The 23,387-nt window shown below is 50.3% G+C and overlaps 8 protein-coding genes across 8 annotated transcripts; 4 read left to right on the top strand and 4 right to left on the bottom strand.

Moving 5' to 3' along the window:
* Positions 1 to 158: 158 nt before the first annotated feature.
* On the bottom strand, positions 159 to 1,870 carry COCVIDRAFT_25177 (hypothetical protein; the record flags this gene model as incomplete). Its single annotated transcript, XM_014702790.1, has 5 exons — positions 159 to 580; positions 631 to 1,293; positions 1,345 to 1,429; positions 1,481 to 1,609; positions 1,658 to 1,870. The coding sequence occupies 5 exons, from the start codon at positions 1,868 to 1,870 to the stop codon at positions 159 to 161; spliced, it is 1,512 nt and encodes a 503-aa protein (XP_014558276.1).
* Positions 1,871 to 4,348: 2,478 nt separating this feature from the next.
* COCVIDRAFT_94858 (hypothetical protein) lies at positions 4,349 to 9,227 on the bottom strand (the record flags this gene model as incomplete). The annotated part of the gene is made up of 7 exons (XM_014702822.1): positions 4,349 to 4,821; positions 4,874 to 5,510; positions 5,563 to 5,727; positions 5,791 to 6,518; positions 6,696 to 7,409; positions 7,459 to 7,529; positions 7,585 to 9,227. The coding sequence occupies 7 exons, from the start codon at positions 9,225 to 9,227 to the stop codon at positions 4,349 to 4,351; spliced, it is 4,431 nt and encodes a 1,476-aa protein (XP_014558308.1).
* A 2,034-nt stretch (positions 9,228 to 11,261) lies between these two features.
* Positions 11,262 to 12,302, top strand: COCVIDRAFT_14545 (hypothetical protein; the record flags this gene model as incomplete). The annotated part of the gene is made up of 3 exons (XM_014702772.1): positions 11,262 to 11,322; positions 11,375 to 11,974; positions 12,034 to 12,302. The coding sequence occupies 3 exons, from the start codon at positions 11,262 to 11,264 to the stop codon at positions 12,300 to 12,302; spliced, it is 930 nt and encodes a 309-aa protein (XP_014558258.1).
* Positions 12,303 to 12,825: 523 nt separating this feature from the next.
* COCVIDRAFT_36289 (hypothetical protein) lies at positions 12,826 to 13,251 on the bottom strand (the record flags this gene model as incomplete). Its single annotated transcript, XM_014702821.1, has 3 exons — positions 12,826 to 12,910; positions 12,993 to 13,063; positions 13,177 to 13,251. 3 exons carry the CDS (start codon positions 13,249 to 13,251, stop codon positions 12,826 to 12,828), a joined length of 231 nt encoding a protein of 76 aa, XP_014558307.1.
* Positions 13,252 to 14,783: 1,532 nt separating this feature from the next.
* On the bottom strand, positions 14,784 to 15,773 carry COCVIDRAFT_94718 (hypothetical protein; the record flags this gene model as incomplete). The annotated part of the gene is made up of 1 exon (XM_014702820.1): positions 14,784 to 15,773. One exon carries the CDS (start codon positions 15,771 to 15,773, stop codon positions 14,784 to 14,786), a length of 990 nt encoding a protein of 329 aa, XP_014558306.1.
* A 1,183-nt stretch (positions 15,774 to 16,956) lies between these two features.
* On the top strand, positions 16,957 to 18,221 carry COCVIDRAFT_25172 (hypothetical protein; the record flags this gene model as incomplete). Its single annotated transcript, XM_014702789.1, has 2 exons — positions 16,957 to 17,534; positions 17,630 to 18,221. 2 exons carry the CDS (start codon positions 16,957 to 16,959, stop codon positions 18,219 to 18,221), a joined length of 1,170 nt encoding a protein of 389 aa, XP_014558275.1.
* Positions 18,222 to 19,120: 899 nt separating this feature from the next.
* Positions 19,121 to 19,807, top strand: COCVIDRAFT_14542 (hypothetical protein; the record flags this gene model as incomplete). The annotated part of the gene is made up of 1 exon (XM_014702771.1): positions 19,121 to 19,807. The coding sequence occupies one exon, from the start codon at positions 19,121 to 19,123 to the stop codon at positions 19,805 to 19,807; it is 687 nt and encodes a 228-aa protein (XP_014558257.1).
* Positions 19,808 to 21,511: 1,704 nt separating this feature from the next.
* On the top strand, positions 21,512 to 22,652 carry COCVIDRAFT_14541 (hypothetical protein; the record flags this gene model as incomplete). Its single annotated transcript, XM_014702770.1, has 2 exons — positions 21,512 to 21,857; positions 21,913 to 22,652. The coding sequence occupies 2 exons, from the start codon at positions 21,512 to 21,514 to the stop codon at positions 22,650 to 22,652; spliced, it is 1,086 nt and encodes a 361-aa protein (XP_014558256.1).
* Positions 22,653 to 23,387: the final 735 nt, after the last annotated feature.

The raw sequence follows: 23,387 nt of genomic DNA, 5'->3' as shown, positions 1-23,387 counted from the left end.
TCAGCGTTCGCGCCGACGCTAGCGCGCGTTCACCGCGTCTTGTCCATCGAGGTGAGACGTTTCCTGAGATTTGTACTCTTGCTGCATTTTAGACCAGTAATCAATACGGAGCAGAAGTTGTCAAGACTACTTGTCCACACACCCCATAGGTCCTCCACCTAGGATGTACGCTTCATGAGCAACGTCTTCGATGTATCCGGCGTGAGGAACTTGGCATAGCTGACCTGTTCGTACCGCTTTGTCTGATCGCCAGGCATCTTGAACTCATAATCCAAGAGCAGCCGTGCCATGATAATCTTGATCTCGTTTGCGGCGAAAAAGCGTCCCGGGCAAGCATGTCTGCCGTATCCAAAGTACAAGTCCCGATCGTTGGCAGACACAAATTGCGACTGCGCTACCTCGGTTCCCTTGGCAGATTGACGCTCCCTGTAGTATCTGAAACCATGAAATTTGTCGGCGTTGGTATGCACGTTTGAGTCGTAATTGAGCGCTTCCAGGGGGATTTCGATCATGGTGCCTGCGGGAATTTGCTGGCCGTTGGATAGGGTGAAGGGTTTCATGACCATGTGTTGGAAAGCCGCTACACATTCATTAGTATGTGATATGTCATAGTGAACCTGGAAGACTTACTAACGGTCACAGGGTACATGCGACCGATTTCCTTTAAAACAGAGTCGAGCTTGACGAGTTGTTGCAGAGCTTGGGCATTCAATTCTCCACCATGTGCGGCTCGCACCGAGCGAATCTCCTCCTGGAGTGGCGCGATGTATTCGGGCATGCTGGTGAGAGTATACAAGCAGTTTACTACCGTCGTAGTGGTTGTATGAATAGCCGCAAAAGTGACATCCAACTGACGCTTTACATGTTCGTACATGGTGTTGCTTTTGCCAGTGCTCAGAGTATAGTCCAACATCCACTGCATCATATCGTCGGACTTGTTCTCGGGCTTCATTCTTGAGAGGATAATAGGCGTAAAGAACTCTATTGCGCGTCGAATTCTGTCGTTGAAGCGTTGCATTGCGGGAAGACGCGATGTCATAAAGGGTCGAAGCCAGGGGTTACAGCACTTGACTGCAAAAACCGCATCATTGAAGTCGGTGGTGAAGTTGACCGCGTGATCAATGTACTCTGGCTTTCGACATACTTCCGGTCCTACAAACATACGCCCAGATACCTGAGCTACAATATTGGCTATCTTGTCGTGAACATTTACATCGGTCCAGTCTTTGCAAGGCGGTAACTCTTTCTCAAAGGCAATGTCAATTTCCTCAGTAATGTCGTGATTCAAGCGTCCTATGATGAAGTAAGCAACGGAATAGATAGCAGCATGTTGTTCTTAGTCACCTAGTGCGGGTGTGAGGTTAGCTTTTATGCAGTGAATCATGTTAAGGTCAAGAGCCTCGTGTTTTGTATATTTGACCTCGAAAAGCTGTGGGAATCTTAGTATACAATGTTTTCACAAAATAGCGAGCACACTCACTTTACGTGCGCCGCTCATAATATCCAGAACATCGTCAGGCTTTTTCCTAAGCTCTGGTAGAAACTTAGTAGGCAATAATATGCACTCAAGTTCGCCAGTTATTGAAACGCGATATATTGAGTCTTTGAACTACCAGCTCGTTAATTGTTAGCTACGTCACTACCATAGGAAACTCACCTTTTCGTAGCCCTGACGGTATAACTTCGTAGCATATTGTGCAAAGAAGGTATGTTCTGGTAAGCCATCGGTGAGAGCAATCAACTTCGGTATCTTCGAAAGCCTCAATCGGTGCTCAATCTTTGGGATCAGCGAAACAAATGCAACAATTATGGAAGCAACTGCAAATGTCTGCGCCGTATGGGCCCAATTACTGGGCAGTTGAATGTTCATGTTGGTCATGTGATGATAAAAGGAAAGAGAAAAAGAAGATGCTGATGATGAAGAATGAAGAGATGTCCATCAAATCTTGCAATAATATATAGCCTTGCTGCATCTGCCCTTCGGACAGCGGATGCATTGATATCCGCTGCTACGAGCAAGAGTTCCTTTCATGATGTTCATGGCTCTATAAAGTTGCGATGATAGGCGAATTGGCTCTGCGGAGCCGCCAATGTTAATTTAGCCGTTGCCGTCGGCCCCACAACGGTACTTAATATAATCGCCGTCATTCAAAAGCTTAATTATTTACCGTCGACTGCCTATGCCCCCGGAGAACGCCTCTGATTGCAACTTGAACTCTCCTCAAAGCGAAGAAAATATGAGCATAGAATGCACAAAGTATAAAGGGGACATGGAAACCTGTGTCAAATCGGTACAGCGCAGCCTCTGTTCATTTTTTGGATCTTCCATGTTACTATCTATAGCACTATTTCTAATACTGTATCGAAAATAAAGCTCTGAATTGATCAATCAAGTGGATTGAAGAACTGAACAAAAAAATCCGAATCACTAGCATGACGATTGATGAAGTGAATAGTAGCCAAATTAGGAAAAAAGGCAAAGTTTGTTCGCGTACCAGATATGGTGGGAATGCAGTCCACCTTGGAGATTTTAGAGGCAATTTTCGTCTCTAGTTTTAGTCCCAACATCTGACTTAAGTACACACTACTGTGCTAACTACAAGGCCTACGTGTTGTGTGTGGGCCACTAGCAAGGGGACGACAAAGGTCAGGATAGAGCACAAGAGCTATACTATATGGAGTCGCAATTGTTAAGACCAGTCTAGTATTTCCCTGTAATAAACTAGGTTGAAAGGCATCCGACGAAGAGCCGATTCGTTAATTTAGCGCACCCACATACAAAACCTTGGACCGTTGTAGCCACAGGACGTCGGTGTAACAGTGCCACTTAACCCTAATAGGAATAGCAAGCCACACGGAACGGGTCGTTTCTTTGTCCGGCCGGCTGTTCCCGGTACGTCAGGAGGACAGGAAAGAGACCCCGATATCAATATGATTTGCGCGGTATCCCGGATCCGCCCTTGACCGATTGCTAATCTAATATCGCCTGCAAAGACAAAGAAAGGCATGGCCCTACATAAGCCTCTTTCTGCTAGGAAATAAGGGGGGATAAATAAGTAGAAATGATCCACGCATGATTACCATAGGTCCAGCATTTGTGTGCGCTTCAGTCACTATGATCAGTACTAGTTTCTTACTAACAAATACACTCTCGGTCAACCGATGAAGTCGGAGATAGAATCACCCAACAACACTTACTTAGAGTTAAAAAAAACATTCGGGTGAGAAACTTCCAACACACACACACACAAATCCTTTCAGAACTTCAAGCCAAAAAATCTATGCCAACTCTACATTGTTCAAACCCAAGTACAAAATCATAGTTTTTCCACACCCGATTCCAGCAGGCTTACAGTATACCCTATCCTTTCTTTTTCAAGTCAAATAAAAAATCCATTACACTTCTACGCCCAAAATAAATATAAATACATCTCAAATCATACATTTTTTTTGGTACTAAGCTAGCCCGCTTTGCGCCCGGGGTGGCTCCAGTTGTTCACCGGATCAATCAATCGAGAGAATGGCCGTTCTCAAATCGCAAGGGGGTATTTACTGGCGTAAAACAGTATTAGACGTATTACTAAACCGACGTTGTTTAAAAAAAAGAAGCAAAAGCAAAAGAGCAAGACTGGTAGCGCGATGCTTACAAGTAGATGGTATAATTCCAGCGGCTAGGCTTAGGGATCTGGGGTAATGTGCTATATCGCGTCTTTCGCTATTTGTGCTAGGATTACTATGGGGTAAACTTTTCACCTTGTACTCGGTGTAAGGTGATACGAGGCGTTTTCTTGTATCGTATTCGCTTTGCGGCGTATTTAGTGTGGGAGGGGGAGACGGAAGAGGTAACCGGTGTAGAGTAGATCTGTATTAGGTAAGGAGTTTAGGGGGTTCGGAGGTTCGTGTAGCGTAGGGGCATAAATCCACAATTGCCGGATGCTAGAGCATGTTTAACCTCATCCCCAATAACATCTTCATTCGGTCACTCATATCGCTGAGCTATTCTTATTCACCCATACATCTACCTGTATTGGACTGCACTTTACTTTACTTTTCTACAACTCATTCCTGATTACCCTCATGCTGTTTTTCCCGGAAAACGCGGAAAAGGGGGGGTATACAGATATCGAAAATGCTTCATTAACAACCGAAAAAAACCCATGTCGTTGATGAGCGCGAAAAGAAAAACACTCCTGATGTGTGTATGCTTACTAATACGAAATTGTGAAGAAGACCCAAGAGGAAAAACAAGAAGGATAACAAGACAAGGCCGACTGCTTCAAAGGCCGATGCAGGCAGAACGCCCAAAAATGTGTGCGAAAAAAAGCAAAATCACGTTTCATGTACTTCGTCATACACCGTACGGTTGTACACTAGGTCCAGTCGGGACTTTCAAAGCAGAATCATCAGAGACTGGCTTTTTGTTCCCAAAACGGCTAGCCAGATCCTCAATCTTGGGTATGAGCTCGCCGATCCTGAAGGGCTTGCTGACAACATCGTCCATACCGGCAGCTAGTAAAGTAGCAATTTGCTCGCTACGAGCGTTGGCCGTGACGGCAATTATGGGGACGTGGCACTTGAACTTTCCGTGCTGCTCTAGTTCACGGATTCTGGACGTGCATTGGAGACCGTCCATGACTGGCATTTCTTTGTCCATGAGGACAACCGAGATATCGGTCGGAGGTGTGGTGGTAGCGGTGGACGACGAAGAGGAGGCCCAGAAGGTGGATAGTTTCAGGACTTCGAGAGCCTCACCACCGTGATTTGCGACGATGGTTTGTATGCCTTGGTTTTGGAGTTGGCGTTGAAGGACTCTTTGGTTGACTAGAGAGCGTTAGTGGTGATGCAGGTAGAGTGAATAGACTTGGTAACATACCCAAGTTGTCCTCTACGATGAGCACCTTGATCTCCTTCTTTGGATTTGGATTTGGTGTGGTATTATCCTGTTTTGGCACAATCGCAAAGTCCTTGGTTATTGTTTTCGACTGTGACGGTACATGTAGTCCAGTCCTTCCCTTATCTTTCGCATTGGACACCTTTCGAGACAAGGAAGCCGGAAGAACTTCCAATGTGTCTTTTGGCTCGATACTCCTCCTGCACTTGACGTAAAAGGCAAATGTACTTCCCTTCCCTGCCTCAGAAGAGACACCAATCTCGCCTCCTTGCAACTCAGTGAGCTCCCGTGAGATGAACAAGCCTAGGCCAGATCCACCGTATTGGACATGAGTTCGTGGACTTGCTTGCGAGAAGCGCTGGAAAAGAAGTTTCTTTTCCTCTGGAGTTAGCCCTCGGCCTGTATCTTGGACTGCAAATTCCAAGAAGATCTCTTCGCCCTCTCCCCAGTCGGGACCGCATGTCTGGTCTATCCGTTTGGCCCGCATGGGAAAGTAGTTCACTGTAGGGTTGTTCCGCGCCGATGGACGCTCTCGAGATGCTGAGAGAACTACTTTAATAGTCCTTGTTTCTTCAGTTGTTGTAAACTTGATGGCGTTTGTGGTAAGGTTGATGAGCACCTGCGCCCAGATTAGTTACAAAAGAAACTACTGTATGCACTTTTCCGCTCACCTGCAAGACTCGCGACGGATCAATTTTGACCCAGTCGACCCCTAGACTTGTGAATGAATCAGTGAGGACAAACTCCATCTGTATACCGGCCGTTTGGACCTCGCCTTCAAACATCTTCAAAGCACGCTGTACGACTTGTAATGGCTGCGCATCTACCGGCGTTACCTATCAAACATGTTAGACGACCCAAATGCTGTTTTCGAAAAAAAAGAAAAAAGAAAAACGTACCATAAGCATTGCACTATCGAGTTTCGACAACGTCAAGACATCGTCGACGATGCGCTTCTGATGTTGTGCACACAAGGCGATCGTCTGCGCGGCGTCTATAGAGTCGGCTACAATACCCGGCTCGATGACTTGAGAGCCTGAAGCCCTAAAATCGCCTAGGATAGTAGAGATTTCATCGGCACATTGGAGGATAGCGGAAAGGGGGTTTCGCATTTCGTGGCTCGTAATGTCGATAAAATTCTCTTGTTGGCGTTTGAGCTCAACAGCCTCCTCCATCTTCCGCTTTTGAAACCCTTCGGCCCATTTTTGAGGCGAGATGTTCGTGATGCTACCAAAAACACTTTTGAGCTGCTCGTGTTCGTCTTTTTCAGGGAAAGCCGAGAACAGCACCCATGTGTCGCTCTTTGTGCGGTCCCTATCTTCCCAAGGTGCTTTGAATCGAAATTCGAGATTGATGGGCGTAGTGTCGTTGACCAGTCGCTCCCAATGCTCAAGAATCAGTGGCTGATCCTCATCTCTGACGTACTCAATCCACCTATCCGTCATCTCGGGCTCTCTTGGTACTCGTGCGATTTCGTACCAAGTGTCATTGCAGTACGTTATTCTTCCAACATGGTCAGCAATGAACAGGCCTGCTGGTGATAACTCGGCCATGCGAGTGAACCTGGTCTCGCTTTCTCGGGCTTCCTGTGTGCGTGCAGCAAGCTGTGTAGAGAGATGGTACCGGTCTTCTGCCGCTAGCCGGGCTGCTCTTTGGCCCCTGCGTATCTCTTCTTCGAAAAGGACTACGGAAGCCAGTGATGTAGCAAGTTGTCGGCTGAGCAATTGAACAAAGAGGTTGTAGTCATCATCATAAGGTCTTCTTGGATTGATACCCATAATGAGGAAGCCAAGGATATTCTCACCCGTGGTGGGGTGAATGGGACAGATGACAATCTCTCGGCAAGGGTCCCCGAAGCCGCGCCATTCTATTCCTTCCATCATGGAGGATGGCAAGTCATCCGATCCGATACTAACGACTGCAGGCTTATCCGTTTTCATGACTTCCCGGAAGACAGGCCCGAAGCCTTCCTGTCCGTCTTTGAGGTCAATCTGATCGGGTGCCGCTTGGTGCCCAGCGGGAACACCTAATGAGCCCTCCAGGTAGCACTGTTTTGAGCCGAGCAAGCTGCTGGAGTGCAGGGAGGACGAGTCGCTATCGTTTTCATCGTTGACACTGTAAAGCATGACTATCGGGGTGTCGAAGTCGTTTTCGGTCAATGCAAGAAGTACTTGATCCCAGAAGCCCTTGATTTCCCTCGCGGTTGCAGTCCGTTCGCCGACTTCGCGGAGTGTGAGCATGCGCCTCTCGGCAACTTTCCGTCTTGTCTTTTCGAAAGCCGGGTTATAGAGGCCCATTACTGTTCCATCCTCACCAACCATTGGAATAATGGACCATGAAAAATATGCCTCCTCGATGAAACCATTCCGCCATATGAACAGACAATCGTCGTCCTTCATAGTCGCTTGACCAGTGAGGCGTGCATTTGCAAAAACATCCTTGACCTCGTGCCAAATCTCTGCCCAGGCGACTCTGTAGCTCTGGCCCATGAGCGTTGGATGTTTCTGACCTGCCAGGCCTAGTTTGGTGGTTAGAGAAAGGAACAGTTTTGTCAAGTTTCGACATACCGATGTAGGCCTCGTTGTAGATAGCCACAAGATCTTCCCCCCAGTACATGGCTGCGGGATGTGGGCTCGCCCTGGCGGTGGTTAGTATTGAGCTGCATGGGCTCATGCAAAAAGTGGGACGCTCACATGATGAGGTTGCACATGGCACGCAGATCATTAGACCAATACTCAATGGGACCCAAGGGTGTTGAGGCCCAGTCTATTGAGCGAGCAAATTGTATGTGTTTGGGTAGAGTAGGAGATGGGGCTAGCCTGGTCCAATCGAAGAAGCCCATGTCGCGAACTTCCTCGCCCACGTCATCATTTTCTCTATAGAACGGGTCAACGTCGCCTGCAACATGAGCTCGCAATACACACTGGTTAACAAATGGCGCAGATTCTTCAATCGATGATGTTATGTTTATTCTGGACGGAAGGTCCGGCGCCATGGATTTGTCACCAAGTTTGGAGTAAGTTGGATCAGGTTGTGGTGCTGCAACGGGAGGTCTTGATGCTTTTTGGGGAACGGCAGGGCCTGTACTGCCAAAGTAATCTTGTGCTTCATCAATCCGGGGCGGAGGTGATGTGAAAGCAGCACCATTGCCTGGTGCATGAGCTACTGCTGATAGCATAGGCATGGCAGCTACATCGGGCACGTCCGTGGAGGGTAGGGTTGTTGTAGGGGCCGGTACATGGCCCGAGACAACGCGGAATCGTTTCCGTAGGGTAAAACACGACCACAAAATCCCGCCATAATCCACTGGAAGAGGACTAGCATCGCTGTCTTGCCTATGGCGTGTTGGATCCAGTAGCCAGGCACGAAATTGATGTGTTGCATTTACAGCCGAGTCTTGGGGCGTGGATGCAAACGATTTGCCAGCCACCAGCTCCCAGGCTGAAGAGTTTGATCGAAGTGCATTGTTGGCAAAGAGTATCTGCAAAGTGGTGGGTTGTGGGGTTCGGGTTATAGATTCGCCAATGTCGACAACAAAAGTCGGTCGGCCATCTTGTTCGAGCAGCTCGACTATGCCAATGGATGCCAGGACCCGCAATGGGTCGCTCTTTTCTCGCGAATCCGGGGATGCTGTACGCGGTAGACTGGAGCGCTCCGACGGTCTTCCACTTGCGCCAGGCGGAGGCCCCGGCGGGCTCAAGCCACTATAGGTGCCTCTTGCAAGGGTGACGGTCTTGATGCTGCTTTCTTCGTGAGTTTTGCTAAGCATGCTTGCTGCCGCCTCTGAGCTGGAAAAGCGCGGGGGCAGGTTGAGTCTGATGGTTCGCGAGGAGAAGAAGAGCGGCGACAAAGGCTCGGTGGGGAGACGAGTCTGGGCAGTCTTGGAGAGAGTGAAGCGGTCGAGCGAATAGCGTAGAGGAGGGAGGGCTCTGCGGCGCTTGTGCAAGGGCTCGGTTTGGGGCGGGGCCAGTCGCGAAGAGATTGAGGCCAGAGGGTAGTCGCCGAGGGACGGGGGAGATCGTTTGATGCCAGCAATGGCAAGCGGAGCGAGCGCTGGCTGCGTGCCGCTGTGTGGTGGGCGGCGCTGCAGCGGCGCAGAGCCCGACCGCTGGTGTAGGTGGTGGTTGTTGCTAGGAGTTGGGGACAGGCGGGCCCATGGGTCGTGGGGATCAGGGAATTCAAAGGGGGAGTTGAGGGGGACAGACGGTGGGTCTGGTGTTTTTGCGACAAAGTGGTGTTGTTGGCAAGTGTCTAGTTGGCGCTGATCGGGCGTGCGGTCAAGAGCCGTCGTCGAGTCATTCCCTGTACCTGTGAAGATCGAGCGCGGCTCCCTCATACGTAGTGGTGCTGGGATGCGGCAGGGCAGGGTAGGCGAAGGGTCGTTGTCGCGCCCTGGATGATCCGTCTCGCTACAAAAGTGAACGTCGAGGACGGGTGTTGTCGTCGTCGGTGTCGTCGTCTTTGGACCGCGATGACATTCAGGTCGACGGCATGGAGGCCAGGGGATTGACGTCGCTAGCGTACGTATTGCGCTACACGTACCAGCCCCGCCGAGGAAGATGTGTGACGACGGCGAGATGCAGAGACGCAAATACGGTTTCTAGGGCGCTACTTTTTCAGGCGGTGATGCAGCAGAGGTGGTGTCTTTGGGACGCGACACAAGACGACGCAGACAATGCAAGTGTAAGTATAGACTGTGCCTCAGCTGGCGTCGAGCCAAAACGAGTCCAGTCCATCATGGCCCGCAGATCTCGCTTGCCTGTCTACTTGCTTCTTTAGCCAGGCCGGGAATCGCATTCGCATCGACGATGGCTTGGATGAGGCGCACGCTTAGCGCGACGTTTCTAGGTGCCATCTAAGGATATCGTGGCCGCAACCACAGTCGCGGCTCTGCGATGATGGGACACATGGGATTTGAGAATGCCCTACTACACCAACCTGGCTGACAGGAAGCCGATGATTAGGGGGGCGGCGTTGAAGCCGGGGTGTCACTGTTGGCAGGTCGCGAGGTCATGACATCATTACGCCCGCGGTCTAGACCGCCCGCCCGCGGCGCTGCCAACGCCAGATCAGCACTGTCAGTTTGCATGTAATAATCCGCTGCTGCTGTGAGCAGCCTGCAGCTAGACACCAGGCCCTAAGCATATCTGATTTTGGTCTTGCATATTAATCACGACAATTCCCATGTTCCCGAAGCAGCCTCGATGGTCGCCATTCCCACGTGCGACACCGCACCGTCCCGCACGCACGCACTCCAGGGTCTCGTGTGGCGGGGCACTTGTCGTCCCGATTTTGTCCATACGCCCACATAGTACCACGAGCCAACACAAAACTGACACTGTCCAGGCACCAATGACCGTATCCAGTCCACAAGGCCACAGTATGTATGTACATGTATCTGTCCATGTCCATTGACCGCGTCACGCCTGTTGGGTCCAAGGCGAGGCGGCGCTGTCAACTGGCCACTGTCGCCCCATGATGCGACATACCACGGCCACAGCACTGGAATCTGCTGCAACGGCTTGGGCATGTGGCTTGTATCGCAAGTACGCGCCCGTTAGTCAGCCCCCAACGCCCCTCGGCGTCCATCGTGACTTCCCGTCGGCTGCACCTGCCTCGCCACTGGCCAGCTGTGGCAGCCGTGGCTGGGTATACATACATACAGATTAATCAATGGCGCATGCATCGCTAAGCCTCACTCCATCGGCCACACCAAGCCTTTCTTCACACCAACCCATGTCGCCCAACTCCCTCTACAACATGTCATTAATCCCGCACCTCCTGTTACCCAAAGCCCGCCAGCCGATAGAATCGAAAACTGCCATTGGCTGCCATCCAAGCATACACTCGGTGACACAATCCTATACAGGCCTACACAGGCCAGTAGATGCGCGTCCGTGCTATTGCTCTCTGGCATAAGCAATCGCCGCAGAAACCCAATACCGAAGACACTTTCACATACACATCGCCAAGTCTCACTAATCCACTCCTCACAGCAGACGGGATCCAAGCTAGCCTCCGCAAGTAGCAAGCCGGTTCATCCCCCCACTTTTCAACCCGCTTGCCAATGGAGTCGTCGGATGAGGTCTGCCCCTCTGCTTGGTGCCCTTTGTCTCTCCTGTGCATGTCGCCAACCGTGTACGCCCTGAGCAGTCTGCTCCCATGCTCCTATGCCCCGTGGAGCTATGCGTGCCCAGAGGCTGCCATCAGACGCCCCGCTGGTATCCAGCAGTGCCCACTTTCTTTTGCTTTAAAGCCCTTCTTCTGCCCCCGCTCACACGACAAACTTCAAACTTCTTCTTCTTCTTCTTCATCCTTTTCTCACCTTGCAACTGCTCACTTATTTGTTGTTTCCTAACACCTGTCCACTATGGATTTCCTCAAGAAGAAGATGAAGGAGCTGTTGGACGATGACGACAAGAAGCCATCAGGTAAACATGCTTTTGTAAACACAGCCGCGATCCAAATCCTAACGTTATAAAGACTCGCATGCCGGCGCGCCTGGTGGTGCTGGCCCTGGCGACCGCTCACTGTCCGATTCATACTATGGAAACAGTGGTCCGCCCCAAGGTCAAGGCTATCCTCCACAAGGTCAAGGCTATCCTCCTCCTCAGGGTCAAGGCTACCCTCCTCAGGGTCAGGGTTACCCGCCCCAGGGTTATCCACCCCAGGGCTACCCTCAGCAACAGCCGTACGGCCAGGGTCCACCCCCACCAGTAGGCCCACCAGCGCCCTATGGCGCACCTCCCCCAATGCCGCCTGGCTGGACCCAGCAATGGGACCAGAACAGCCAACGCTGGTTTTACATTGAGCAAGCTACTGGACGTACACAATGGGACCCGCCTTCCCACCTGCCACCAGGCCCATACGCTCCTCCCGCTGCCGGCGCACCCTACGTGCCCGCAGCTGGTCACGATGAGCGTGGCTTGTTCGGAAACACTCACGGCCACCAGGGACACGACTATACTCCTTCTGGTCAAGCTACCAACGAGAAGGAGGAAAAGAAGGGTCATTCCACTGCGATGCTGGCCGCGGCCGGTATTGGAGGTATCGCCGCTGGTGCCTTTATTGGCCACCAACTTGGTATGTTTCTCTTCCCTCCCTCTTTTTCAAATCTTTGTCGCACAACTAACACCCACCAGCTGATGATAGCGACGACGAAGCCAAGGCTGCTGCAGCCGCTGCCCCAGCCGCGGCGCCTTACGGCGGCGCTCCATATGGTGCACCCCCTCCATCAGATCCCTATGAAAACGCTGCAGCCTTCCAAGAGCCCCCACCAGTTCCTACTCACGACGCAGATGGCTCCTCCATCTCAAGTAGTGACCGTGAGTCTCTGGAGGAGAAGCGCCAGGAGCTCATCGAGGCTCAAGAAGCGTACCAAGAGGAGCTTGAGGAAGCCTACGAGGACTAAGCGCTGTAGTTTTCCTTTCCTCTTCTTTTAATTGAATCTCCTTTCTCATTGACTGTAAGACTTGCGTCTAACATGGAGCGAGTTTGTATATCGATCAAATGGAACTGCTTTGTCCTGTCATTCACTAAGTGAATTCATAAAAAAAACTTGGAAGTAGATCAAATCCATTATCCAAAGTCATTGCCAATCTATTTGCGTGGGTAAACAACAACAACGCGCAATGAAAGAAAGCGCAGCAACCATAGCACACACACACTGTATGCTAAGAAGAGACAAAAACTCCAATCCACCTATTCCTCCCCCATCTCTTCCCCCTTCATATCTCATACACATCCCATGTCGCGCGTACACGTGCCCCTCCTTCAGTGCGCACCCTTCCCATCTGCTTTCCCTTTCATCCCAGCATATACCAAATCCCATCATATCGCATGCGCATCGATTTGGAAAAATCAAGAGGAGAATCGCATTGACAACCTCGCGCGGACAGGGCGCCATGGATTAATTCGACAAGGGGGGGGGGGGACTAGCAGCAGTCGCAGCAATCGAGGCAGTCGAGACAGCATTCGCAGGTTTCACCGCAGAGCCAGCAGCAGCAGAGTGTGGCCAGACTATTATACGTTAGTTTTTTTGTTTTCATTCGATTTTGTTTCGGGGTGTCTAAGGGAAGGAAAGAGGTAAAAAGAAACTTACCAAGCAGTCAGACAACCCCTGTCCTTCTTTTCCGCTGGTGGAGGTGGTGGAGGTGCTTGTTGGTAGTACATCTATACATGAAAACAATTAGCATGCTATTCTGTAGCGCTTTTTACGATTTACGCAGAGCGCGAAAATCACGTTATGAATCTATTTTCGGGGAGAAAAAGAGTGGGAAACGTACGGGTTGCTGGGGAGGAGGTCCGTATCCAGGCTGAGGAGGTCCATAGTTCATCTGTTGTTGCTGGGGATAACTCATTTTGATTTGTTGTCGCGGAGCGATTTAAATGTTGCGATGAACGCGGTATGTGGTGACGTTGAATTAAGAAAGTCGCGAGAGGCTTGGTTTTGTGGCTGGTGTGTGTGTTGTGGCTCGAAAGAAAAGAGGCGAGTGCAACAAAACCGTGAGGCGTTGAGGATTGTGGCAGAGGAAAGAAGAGAGGGTCTCCAAAGTTATTTGTGGCACAGCACAACAAGCGCTTTAGATAAGTAGTATAAGTAAGGGGGCAAGGATAAGCGGCCCCCCGTATTCCTTCTTGACATCTTGCACACCAGCCACTCTAACTGGCTGTTTCGGCACTGCCGCCCTTCGCAACATACTCGGTAAACGGATAGGACGGATGCGGCGCGAAAAGGGCAATAGGACTGTCGCTCTTTTTTGCGCGCGCGCGCGTGCACATACCCACTAGTAGCACAGTGCACAGCTTAACCAGAGGCATTTGCAGAGCCTAAAATAAGGCGGATGAGTGGTTTGCTCGGCGCCACATACGTGTTGCTCTTTGGGCGCCTGCGTGTGGCAGCTGCTCAGGCCCCATGAGACATTGGAGTGGAACGGTAGATGCAGAATCCTTGTCTTTACGCGTATGCAATTGTCTTGGGAGGAGGCGCACGAACTCGCGTATGTGCTTACGCCGTAGTATAGAACACAGATGGTGAGCGGAGCCGGTGTTGCATCTTCGGACACTGCGTTGCTAGTCAAATTTCCCATCTTACTTTGTTAGAGTACAACATTGGTCAATTTCTTTTTCTCGCTCAACGGTCCATTCAACCAGCACATAGTCGTTTTGTGGGTAGCTTGACAGTAAGATTGCTTGCTCGGAAACCTGTGTTGCATGAAGTGTCGTTCACATATGCATGCTTGCCGTTTGTTCCGTAGGCTAGTGCCCACTTCAGTTTAGCTGTGGCGCTACATCTGCAGCTAGCGATATTACACGAGGCTAATTGCTGTGCCGTGGCTCAGTCATCCTAAGTCCTGTTCACTTGGCATCTCCAGCCACGAAAGGGTCGTTGACAGAAGAAGCACTTTTATCATGTATTTTTGCCTGTAGGTATGTGCTTCTCTTCGTCACGTTGTTGAGCCACACCCAGGAGGCGCAGCATGGTTGGGACCCAATACTATGGCGGTGCAATTGCGGCGTTAATGCAACTGGCTCGGTCAGGTTCAACGCCAAGCCGTGAACTTTCATCCGCCAAGATTTCGCCAAGAACCGGAAAAGTTGATTCAAGTTAGAGCCACGAGACGCAAGTGAGAATGTTGATGGAGGGCAGCTGTTCACGAATCTATGCAAATCATTTACGTGTGGCGCAGACCATTAGTGTCGGTGATTTGAAAGTCATGCACCAAGACGTAAAACGTATAGCAGTTGCATCTCATGGCTGAAAGGGCGATTCCGGCGAAGCATATGACTTTGAAACCCCCCGCGGGTACATGCATTCGGCGGCATTATCTTGACAGCTGATTGAGTTCTGTCTCGGCTGACACCTTCTAGCTAAGACCTTGTTCAAAGATGGTTAAAGTTGCGCTGGCTCTTCAACAGCAGATTGGGCTTCCACTAGCTGGGGCACGAAGCCTCGTTCTTCTCTTCTCTTCTGCACCCACTCTCCGAATGGTCTCCAGATAATCTCCTTCTCGGTAGGTGTCAGATTCGCAGCGAGGCCACTCGTGCTGGTAGTCACAAAAACCCTGGACCCTTTCCAGGAATTGCCATTGGCATCCAACTCTTGTTCCCCGTTCTCCGGACCCTTGCCCATGTTGTGTTTCTCGTCTTGCCAGCCATATTTGAACTCATTCTTGCCGGGGTTCTTGCCATAGCGGTAACGCCATATTGCCTCCCAGATGCCCTTGCCAACTATACAAACGGCTTCTGGCTTGTATTTTAGGAATTTTGCATCTAGGTTGGCAGTACCGGCAGACATTTCTTCCTTCGAGAGCTCAGCCGCATTTTTGGATGGCCGGTCTACAATGTTTGTATTGCCCATGCAGTACAGGGCTGGAAGACTGCGGTCCTCTTCAGGCTTCAAGCGGCGATCTGTCAGACCTGACGCGTGGAGTAGCTTCCAAAAGTGGTTTGACGGGTGCGCGTACGCATGCCCAGCAGTCGCAGTTTGAACACCGGGATTGGTGCCAACAAATACGCATACCAGATTTGATTCTAATATGTCAACCAGTGGAGACAAATGGGCGTATTTTGATGGAAGGGCGTATTGGCCCGCCTTGCGCTTCTTTGTCGGCTGTCGGGAAGATCCCTGGGCATTTCCGACAGATGCTATGGTGGCCGTTCTAGGGCGCTTTCTCGGTCGGTCGGAATTGGTCGATGCCGAGACCTCGTTCGATGTCATATCTTGTTCCTTATACGCGTAGCTGCTCAGCTGGTCTTTAAATGATGATGACGGAGGTGCTGCTGGTGTGTCGTCAGGTTCAGGGCCATCGCTGTCGCTTTGGACATGTTGTGGCACTTTGTCATTCTGGTTTCTAGATCTTCCTGAGCGTGTTTGCGGCATCGTGCTGACACAGCTATAGAGATGGGTTGGTTTGCAGCTCAAGTGGCTATAAAGAGTTTGGGCAAAGCAGATAGGGATGGTGGCGTTGTGAACTTGGCAATGTTGCACGTGGTTCCGCGTTCCGGGATGACGCACACGCGTTGACATCCTTCCCGTTTTTCCGCTTCTTGTCCATGTTAAGCTTTGCTCTAAGACTACAGATTCTCCGCACCTACATATCCACAGAGTTCAGCCATGAGGTGAATAATAGTGTTCACTTTATCACGGCCGTCTCAACACAAAGCCGCTTCCTTCAAACCGTGTCAACATGGTACTATGCAACGTGGCGAAACAAGGGCCGATGCCAATAACCCATAGCCAGGATTCTTTTCATTACTCAACAGCCCCATATATTCATGAGACTTTAATGCGAGTTGGCGTGAATTTTGTTCCTTTTGGTTGGTGGGTTTGCTATCGATAATTGGATAATCCAATGACTAGGTAAGCCTGCTGGGTAAGCCAACCAAAAGACGTGAAAACCCAATTTCAGTCATTGTATTTGGAGACAATAACTCATCGCCGGACTGTCGTATCAAGAAGGCGAGCAGCTTGACCCATTTTACCTCCACAGTAAATCCTATACGTCGGGTTGGAAACATGTGAAATACCTTCATTCAGTCACCCCAACCACCAGATAACAGGAAAAGAGATGCAATGGCTGCTGTAATAGATGTTGTGATGCCATACGGCGGGCAGCAGTTTTATTGGTGCATCGAAAATTTGAGCGCATGGTAGGTGTCTCGTGCGGCCACGAGATATCATCATGTATTACAAGTACATCTTTCGACAGATTCATTCGCAAGAAGCTATTGTAATCGTCTCTCTTTTGCAGTCTTCACAGCGTGTATATGACACGGGATGTTTCAAAGGCTGGTTGCAACGAGGTCTTTACGTGCTGCGGTTACCATGCGATGTTTTTTGTCCAGCGCCTCAATAGCAACGTTTGGTCCACGTGAAGCTTCAGAAACGTTGTACCGCTTCATATCTTGAATACGTCACGTATATGCACTTTCTCAATGCATGAACCAGAGAATCTACAGTATAAGTACACACCAGCTCGCTCTCGAATTGCCACAGGGATCTTCCCAACACTATACCTTTTCTTCATCCACCATTCACAAACATTGTTCCACTTTCTCGCAAAATGACCGAAATCACCAACTCCGCGGCTATGATCGGTGACTGCACACATACTGTCTCGTCTTCCCTTGTGGTCAAGCTTCCATCATCCCAAAATGCCTGTCCAATATGTGTAATCACCTCTCAAATGGCTGCAGTTCGAGCGGCCCAGAATCACTTCCTGACGCGTGGAGGCGTCTTCATGTCCAGTTCAGGTGACGTTAAAAAGCACGTCATCGCTACAAGGTACTGGAAAAAGACGAAGATTGCGCTGGCAAATACCATCATCAAGTTTGAAAACTTGCTCAACAAGCCCGGCTTGCCAGTTGAAGACATGGCAAGGCTGAGCGAAGCACTGGAAATATGGGATGACCAAAAAATATTTCTGGGTAGAGTGCCAGGTCTGAGATATGTTAGAGGGCCGAATACACCTGTACCTACAGAAGAGGATAGGGAACGTGCAAGAGTATTCATGAACTGGGTACGAAATACAATGAAGAGGGAGATGATACTGAGCGCTATAAGAGAAAAAGCCAGGTCGGTATCGGCTCGACCGCCTGACAAAGACCTCCCCGGATGGCAACTTGTAGAACCCAAGTCATTGTCCGTCCCCCACCCCATCGCAAGCTCACCGACAGCTCCACCACAAATCGATTTCCACGACACCTGGCAGCAAACCCTCACTCCTTTCTCACCAGTCCTAATCCAATCTCCTCAGCAATCCTCGCACACACAAGAGACGGGAACCACACCTTCATCAACCTCCCTCACAACCACCACGACCACCCCCCCCCCAAATCCGTCTTCCAAGCCCTCCGCACCCTCATCGCCCCGAAACCCTCCAACCCCATCCCCTACCGCAAACACGTCCGCATCTCCCCCTTCGCAACCATCTCTTCGGAGCACCTCTCCACCGCCAACCCCTCACCCTTCAAATCCCTCTCACGCACCTGCGCCACCGCCCCGCACTCCATCCACACCACTGCCGAGCACAAGCGCCACAAATACGCATACTTCCGACGACACCCAACCTACGCGCCTGGAGCGTGGGCGTCCGTCGAGGGGTCAAGAAAGGCGAATACGAGTTTCTATCATGCGAAGCCGTGGGCGGTGGAAATGTATGTGGGTAGGGAGTTGAAGAGGGAGGAGAGGGAGAGGAAGGTTGCGGTGCAGTTGGGGAGGGATGGCCGGGAGTGGATGGTTGCGCTGGGTGAGGTGCGGAAGATGGATGTGCAGGGGATGAGGTTGGAGAGGTTAGTTGTTTGGCTTTCAGGGTTCGGAGATGGGTAAGGTTATTGGGGGGGGGCGGCGGCTAAGGTGGTGAGAATGCGAGAGAAAAGCGATCTAAAGGGCTTATATTGTCTGGTATGTATGGGAAGTTTTTTGGCGTTGTAGGTATTTTTAGCTTTGGAATTTGGTGGTAATTCCTTTCTTGATGATTTCAAACGTTTCGTCTTAATGGGATTGTAATGGTGTTGCTTTGCTGTTAGCTTTCCAGCTTAAGCTATTGTCATGTAAGACTCTGAGGAGATTGGACTTGTATCACGAAAACAGAAACGCGAGCTACGATACATAATGATTGTTTACTGGACATGGGTTTCTGGTCAGGATCGTGATTCATACGATGTAAGCACCATGACATGACACGCTGCTTTCATGGGAGTCGCAGTAATAAGTATCATTTGAAAATATCAAGTATACCTCTAAGCATGAGAATACAGTGACACATCATCGTTACAATGAAGCGCATGATTGATTATATAGAGCACACCAAGTCGTGTCCGTAGGTTCCTAATATTAGTAATGCAACTATGCCTCATGTTTATATCACACTGTACATAAACCAAACACAGTCCAATGGCCAAAGCTACCTGATTCGCCCAAAAGAAGACTTCTAACATGACTTTCACCGCAGCCGAGCCATTCTCAGCCAATGGAGTGAGCAAAAGCTGGAGATATTGCCCTGCGAGTTATCACACAGACAACATTGTGAAGAAAGGAGCTCAAATATTTATATGAAATCCCACTTGAACAGTAAGCCTCACACTTCTCAGTATCGTCTACTATCAGTTCAACATAGCAAGATTCTCACGCATTTCCAAACACCGTTTTCCAATTTTAGAGCCTAGAACCAGTACAGCATCCTTCCCACTCAACCAAATCCCTAATAAAACCAAGACAAATACACAATGGAGGGACAACAGAGCTCAAAGCTGGAGAACGCTGTTTCTCAAATGGTGGACCAAACCGGTAAGCACACTTACCACGTCTTTGAGGCCAATGAGCTCCTAAACAGCTACAGCATGAAAGACCTCAACCGTCTTGTTCACGGCCCCAACATCTACGCGCTAAACTGGACCACAGCCGTGATAAACATCCGCACTGGTGCTTCAACTACAGTCCGCCACCACTGTAGCCAAGGCGTCAACCATGCACGAACCGCCGAATGCTACGGCGACCTGATGCACCAGAGCTACTGCCCCTGTTGGGAGTACAGCGAGTCTCACGGGTGGTACCGCTGCGGGCTGCAGCAAATGGTCATGTCGACCGCGTGTAAAAAGCACCGGGACGACGAGATGCGCAAGGTATTCGACAAGCTGCGAAAGGGCTATCCCGTGTACGGATGGGAGCTCAACAGACCAGGCAGCGAGGAGTCAAATGCCTCTCCTGAGACGAAGACGGAAGCCATTGCAGAGGCGTCCAAGGCGGAAGAGGAAGAGGTCGAGAAGCAGCTTGAGGAGTCTGGGGAGGTAGATGAGAGTGTATTTGTATATGCGCAGATGAAGAAAAGGGAAGAGGAGAGGGCGAGAGAAAGAGAGTGGCAGAGAAAAAACGAGAAGGAGAGAGCGAGACTTGAGAAGCAAGGGACTTCGTAGCGGGAACAGTAACTCGAGGTGTTCCTGAACAAGTAGGTATGAGGTCCCAAGCTAGTCGAGCTTCCATTTCTCGCAGGTAAGGTAAGTGATAGTTCTTATAGCAAATAAAATACTCTGCTGCTCTTTTGATACGAGAAGTTTCGTAGGAATTGGTGATGTGATATATGTGGAAGTAGTCGGAGCGAGAATGTGTACCCTCTGCTTCGTCCCAAAATTTAGGGACGATAAGCAACGAGAAATCGCCACGCTTCCAGTGCAATTTTGCGATGTGCACCATGCAATTGGTATCTTCTCCCTCTCTCTTTTCCCCTTGTTCTCCAGATGTTTGCTTCCAACGCTGCTAGCGAACTCGTTCTTGGCGGTGCTTTTCGCTACGATCTTGCAACATTCCCATGTCATTAGGTTCCACGGCTACCTTCTACCTCATAAATTCCGCTTGTCAAATATCAGCCCGCTCAACACCATCTCAGGCTTCCGGAACATCGATCAAATCGATCACTTTTTCCCCCCTTCTTCTTACTCTTGGAAGTCACGGAGGATCTCGCCGAAAGTCAAATAGCTATGTTATAGCCCATGTAGTAGCAACGGTCTTTCGGAGTCTTGGGCGAGGTTCTGTCTCGATCTCGGAGGCAATGGTGAGAGAGAGAAGAAGATGGGCGCTTCGAACGAGAGGGAGGAAACCGGGAAGATATAGCGATATGGAGTCGCTCGTATCGAACAGGAAACTGCGACTAAAATGTTTGATGATGGGTAAGTCGTAATTTGATAGTGAAACAATATTATAATAAGGTGCGCGATGGGTACGTCTGCATACTTCGTCTTGATATATCCTCTATATAGCAGCTCGAAGAACTCCAAGAGTCCTTTATACAATGTGGTTATGGTAGTAGTCAGCGCAGGTATGTTATACAAGATTGAAACGCATAGTGGACTCTGAAGGCAGCTACAAATACCATGTGAACGCCAAGTCACTATACCCGTTCAGGTGAGACACCCTAACAAAGAAGAATCTCACAATCAGGTCTCAATTCGCAAACGCGGTGCTGCAAACTGCCAGCAAGCAAGCTTCCCAGTCGCAATCCAAGTGCCCCAAATGGCAATTGGGCACAAAAAACATCACGATCAAAAGTAATGTTTTGGCTACCATGGGCGCGGGACATTGTCTAGACTTGTGTGCTAACGGTATTTGGGATCGAGGACCCACTGCGGCTGAAGGGGTCGACCAAACAGTATCCACGAGGCTGAGCAAGCCTCAAAAATAGACTTGCCCTGCGTCCCAGCAATCGGGCGATGGGGGTGTGGGTAGTTGAATGCATCCACAGGGAGGGATGGCTGGATACCTAGGGTCAGCCACAGCGGGGAACTTTGTTTGCTTTGCGCTGGGGGGTGAATTTGCTTTTTTTTCTGAACAATAACTGTCGTTTAACATGTGAGTTAAGGCCAATCATCGAAAGACATAGACATTCGGTAATCTGTCTGCAATGAATTTTGAAGAAATGAGATAATGTTGTTGGAGGTGCAAGGATTGTGCGATGCGGTCTGCAAGCCGGCTATAGGTTCGTGCGTGCTTACAGCTGTGCCTCAGCAGCGCCTCTTCTTGGAAGTACAGCCCCCAAAGAGAAGCTGAATTTCAGGGCAACATAAGTACTTGTTGAACCCACGGTTCAGCTGCATATCGGCTTCTCCAAGAAGCTAATACGAACCATGTCTTCTGCAATCACGCAAAGTAGCGTCGACGCGAAAGCCGAGGAGATACTCAAGATCATCGAACAGTATGGTTTGAACTACGAGCGGACTGGCAAATGGGATGGGTTCGAGACGTTCCTGCCGATCGTTAAAGGGCAGGTTGAGCGCAAAGAGCCCGTGCTCATGCTACTTCCTGGGTTTCCGTTCAAGTCTCCAAACACAAAGGATAAGGTTTTGGGCGTTTTGCCGGATCTAGGCGAGGAGCTTGCGCTGAAGCATCTGGATGGGCTTTGCGAGAAGATCAAGGCAGTGTATGAGTTTGGCGCCGAATGCCATATCACCTCTGATGGTCTTGTATACAACGGTATGTTACCCCGCGTTTTCCCCCACATATGTATGTCCTTGACTAATGGCAATAGACCTTCTCGGCGTGAGTGACGAGACGGTATGGAATTTTGGGCAAAGCGTTCGACAGATAGCAGCCGACAACAACCTCAACAACATCAGCTTCTTAAGACTGTGGGACATACTCAAGTATTCAGGAGATTTCCAATCCAAAGAATACTATCTCGAGAACGCGTCCAATATCCGCAAAGAACTCAAGCGACAGTACGGCGATCCCAAGTTCGAGGCAGATATGGCAAATACTAGCACTAGCGACATGCAGATGACGCACACCAAGTATCTTGAATTTCTGAAGCAGGACCTGGCATTGAACGAGAGACATCTTGCTCTCTCCCCAGAGGACCAGGCCGCGAATATTGCAAATACAGCAAAAGAGATGATGGGTCGGTGGAAGGCCTTCTCTGCCGCAATGGCAGCTGTGCCTACGCAGTATGTGCGCCTGTCTATTCACGATTCTGGTGGAAAGGACAAGCTGTCCATGGCTGTTATTCCGCAACAGGAAAAAGGTGCACTCGGGGCGACGCCATGGCACTCGACACTGGTCATTGAGGAGGATGGGTCGATGCGCACTGTGCAGCGGTGCAAGGTTGACGAGACCAAGTATCGTCTTGTGTATCGCGAGGGGCGGCCTTATTGTTTCCGGGCTGCGGCAGACAGTGGGCAGGATTCGAACCAAAGCTTTGCAGAGCTATATCCTAGTGGTCTCACGATTCGGGATCGGAGGGCGGTTTCTGACAATCAGCGGAAAGGCTAAGGCGAGGGGTAAAAAGGAAATGCACACACTAAGGCCGGACTAGAAATGCCTGATTGGTGTTGAAGATGACGTCTGAGTTGGCAGATAGAGACATAGTTTGGCAATAGATGGATGAGTGGCAGCGATTGTGCAAGAGCAGCAGATGTGGTACGATTGTGTAGTTGTCAGCGGGGCCGTGTCAGCGTGCAGTGTACACGCGAGATGCCGAGGACGATCAGGTCATTGGGTCCGGTGAGGCTGCGAGAAAAGGCGAGAGCCGCCCAAAGACGTGGTCGAGCGACGACGGTGCCCCTGCCTCGTACGCTCAACCTGGTGAGGATCGGTCGATGAAGGGCAGGCGACCAATCGCTTAGGGCCATGGAGGGCCGGTGCAGGAGGAAGACGCCCACGCGCATGCAAGAGATGTGCAAGACGCGACTCGGGCCTTTGTGTGCTTGGGGGGAGTATGATAAGGACGACGGACGACGGACGATGGATTTCGTGATGGGACTCGTGTTGTGGTTGACAGCGTCATGCGGGTGGTTGGTTGTACTTGGTAGTAGTGTACATGGTACGTAATGATGCGTGTATGCACATGTACAGGACCACGCGCAGAGACATGGTACGTGTACAAGTACAGGTACATGTTACTTACTTACAGGCACGGCAGTGCGGCAAGGTTGCATCGGAACGACGGTGTTCGGAACGAGGCCGATCGGAAGGGGCTTGGCAGGCATGGGTGTGCTGCAAGGCCAT

This window comes from Bipolaris victoriae (assembly GCF_000527765.1).
Source record: "Bipolaris victoriae FI3 unplaced genomic scaffold scaffold_27, whole genome shotgun sequence".
NCBI classification, from domain to species: Eukaryota; Fungi; Ascomycota; class Dothideomycetes; order Pleosporales; family Pleosporaceae; genus Bipolaris; species Bipolaris victoriae.
This window is presented reverse-complemented; position numbering and strand designations above follow the sequence as displayed.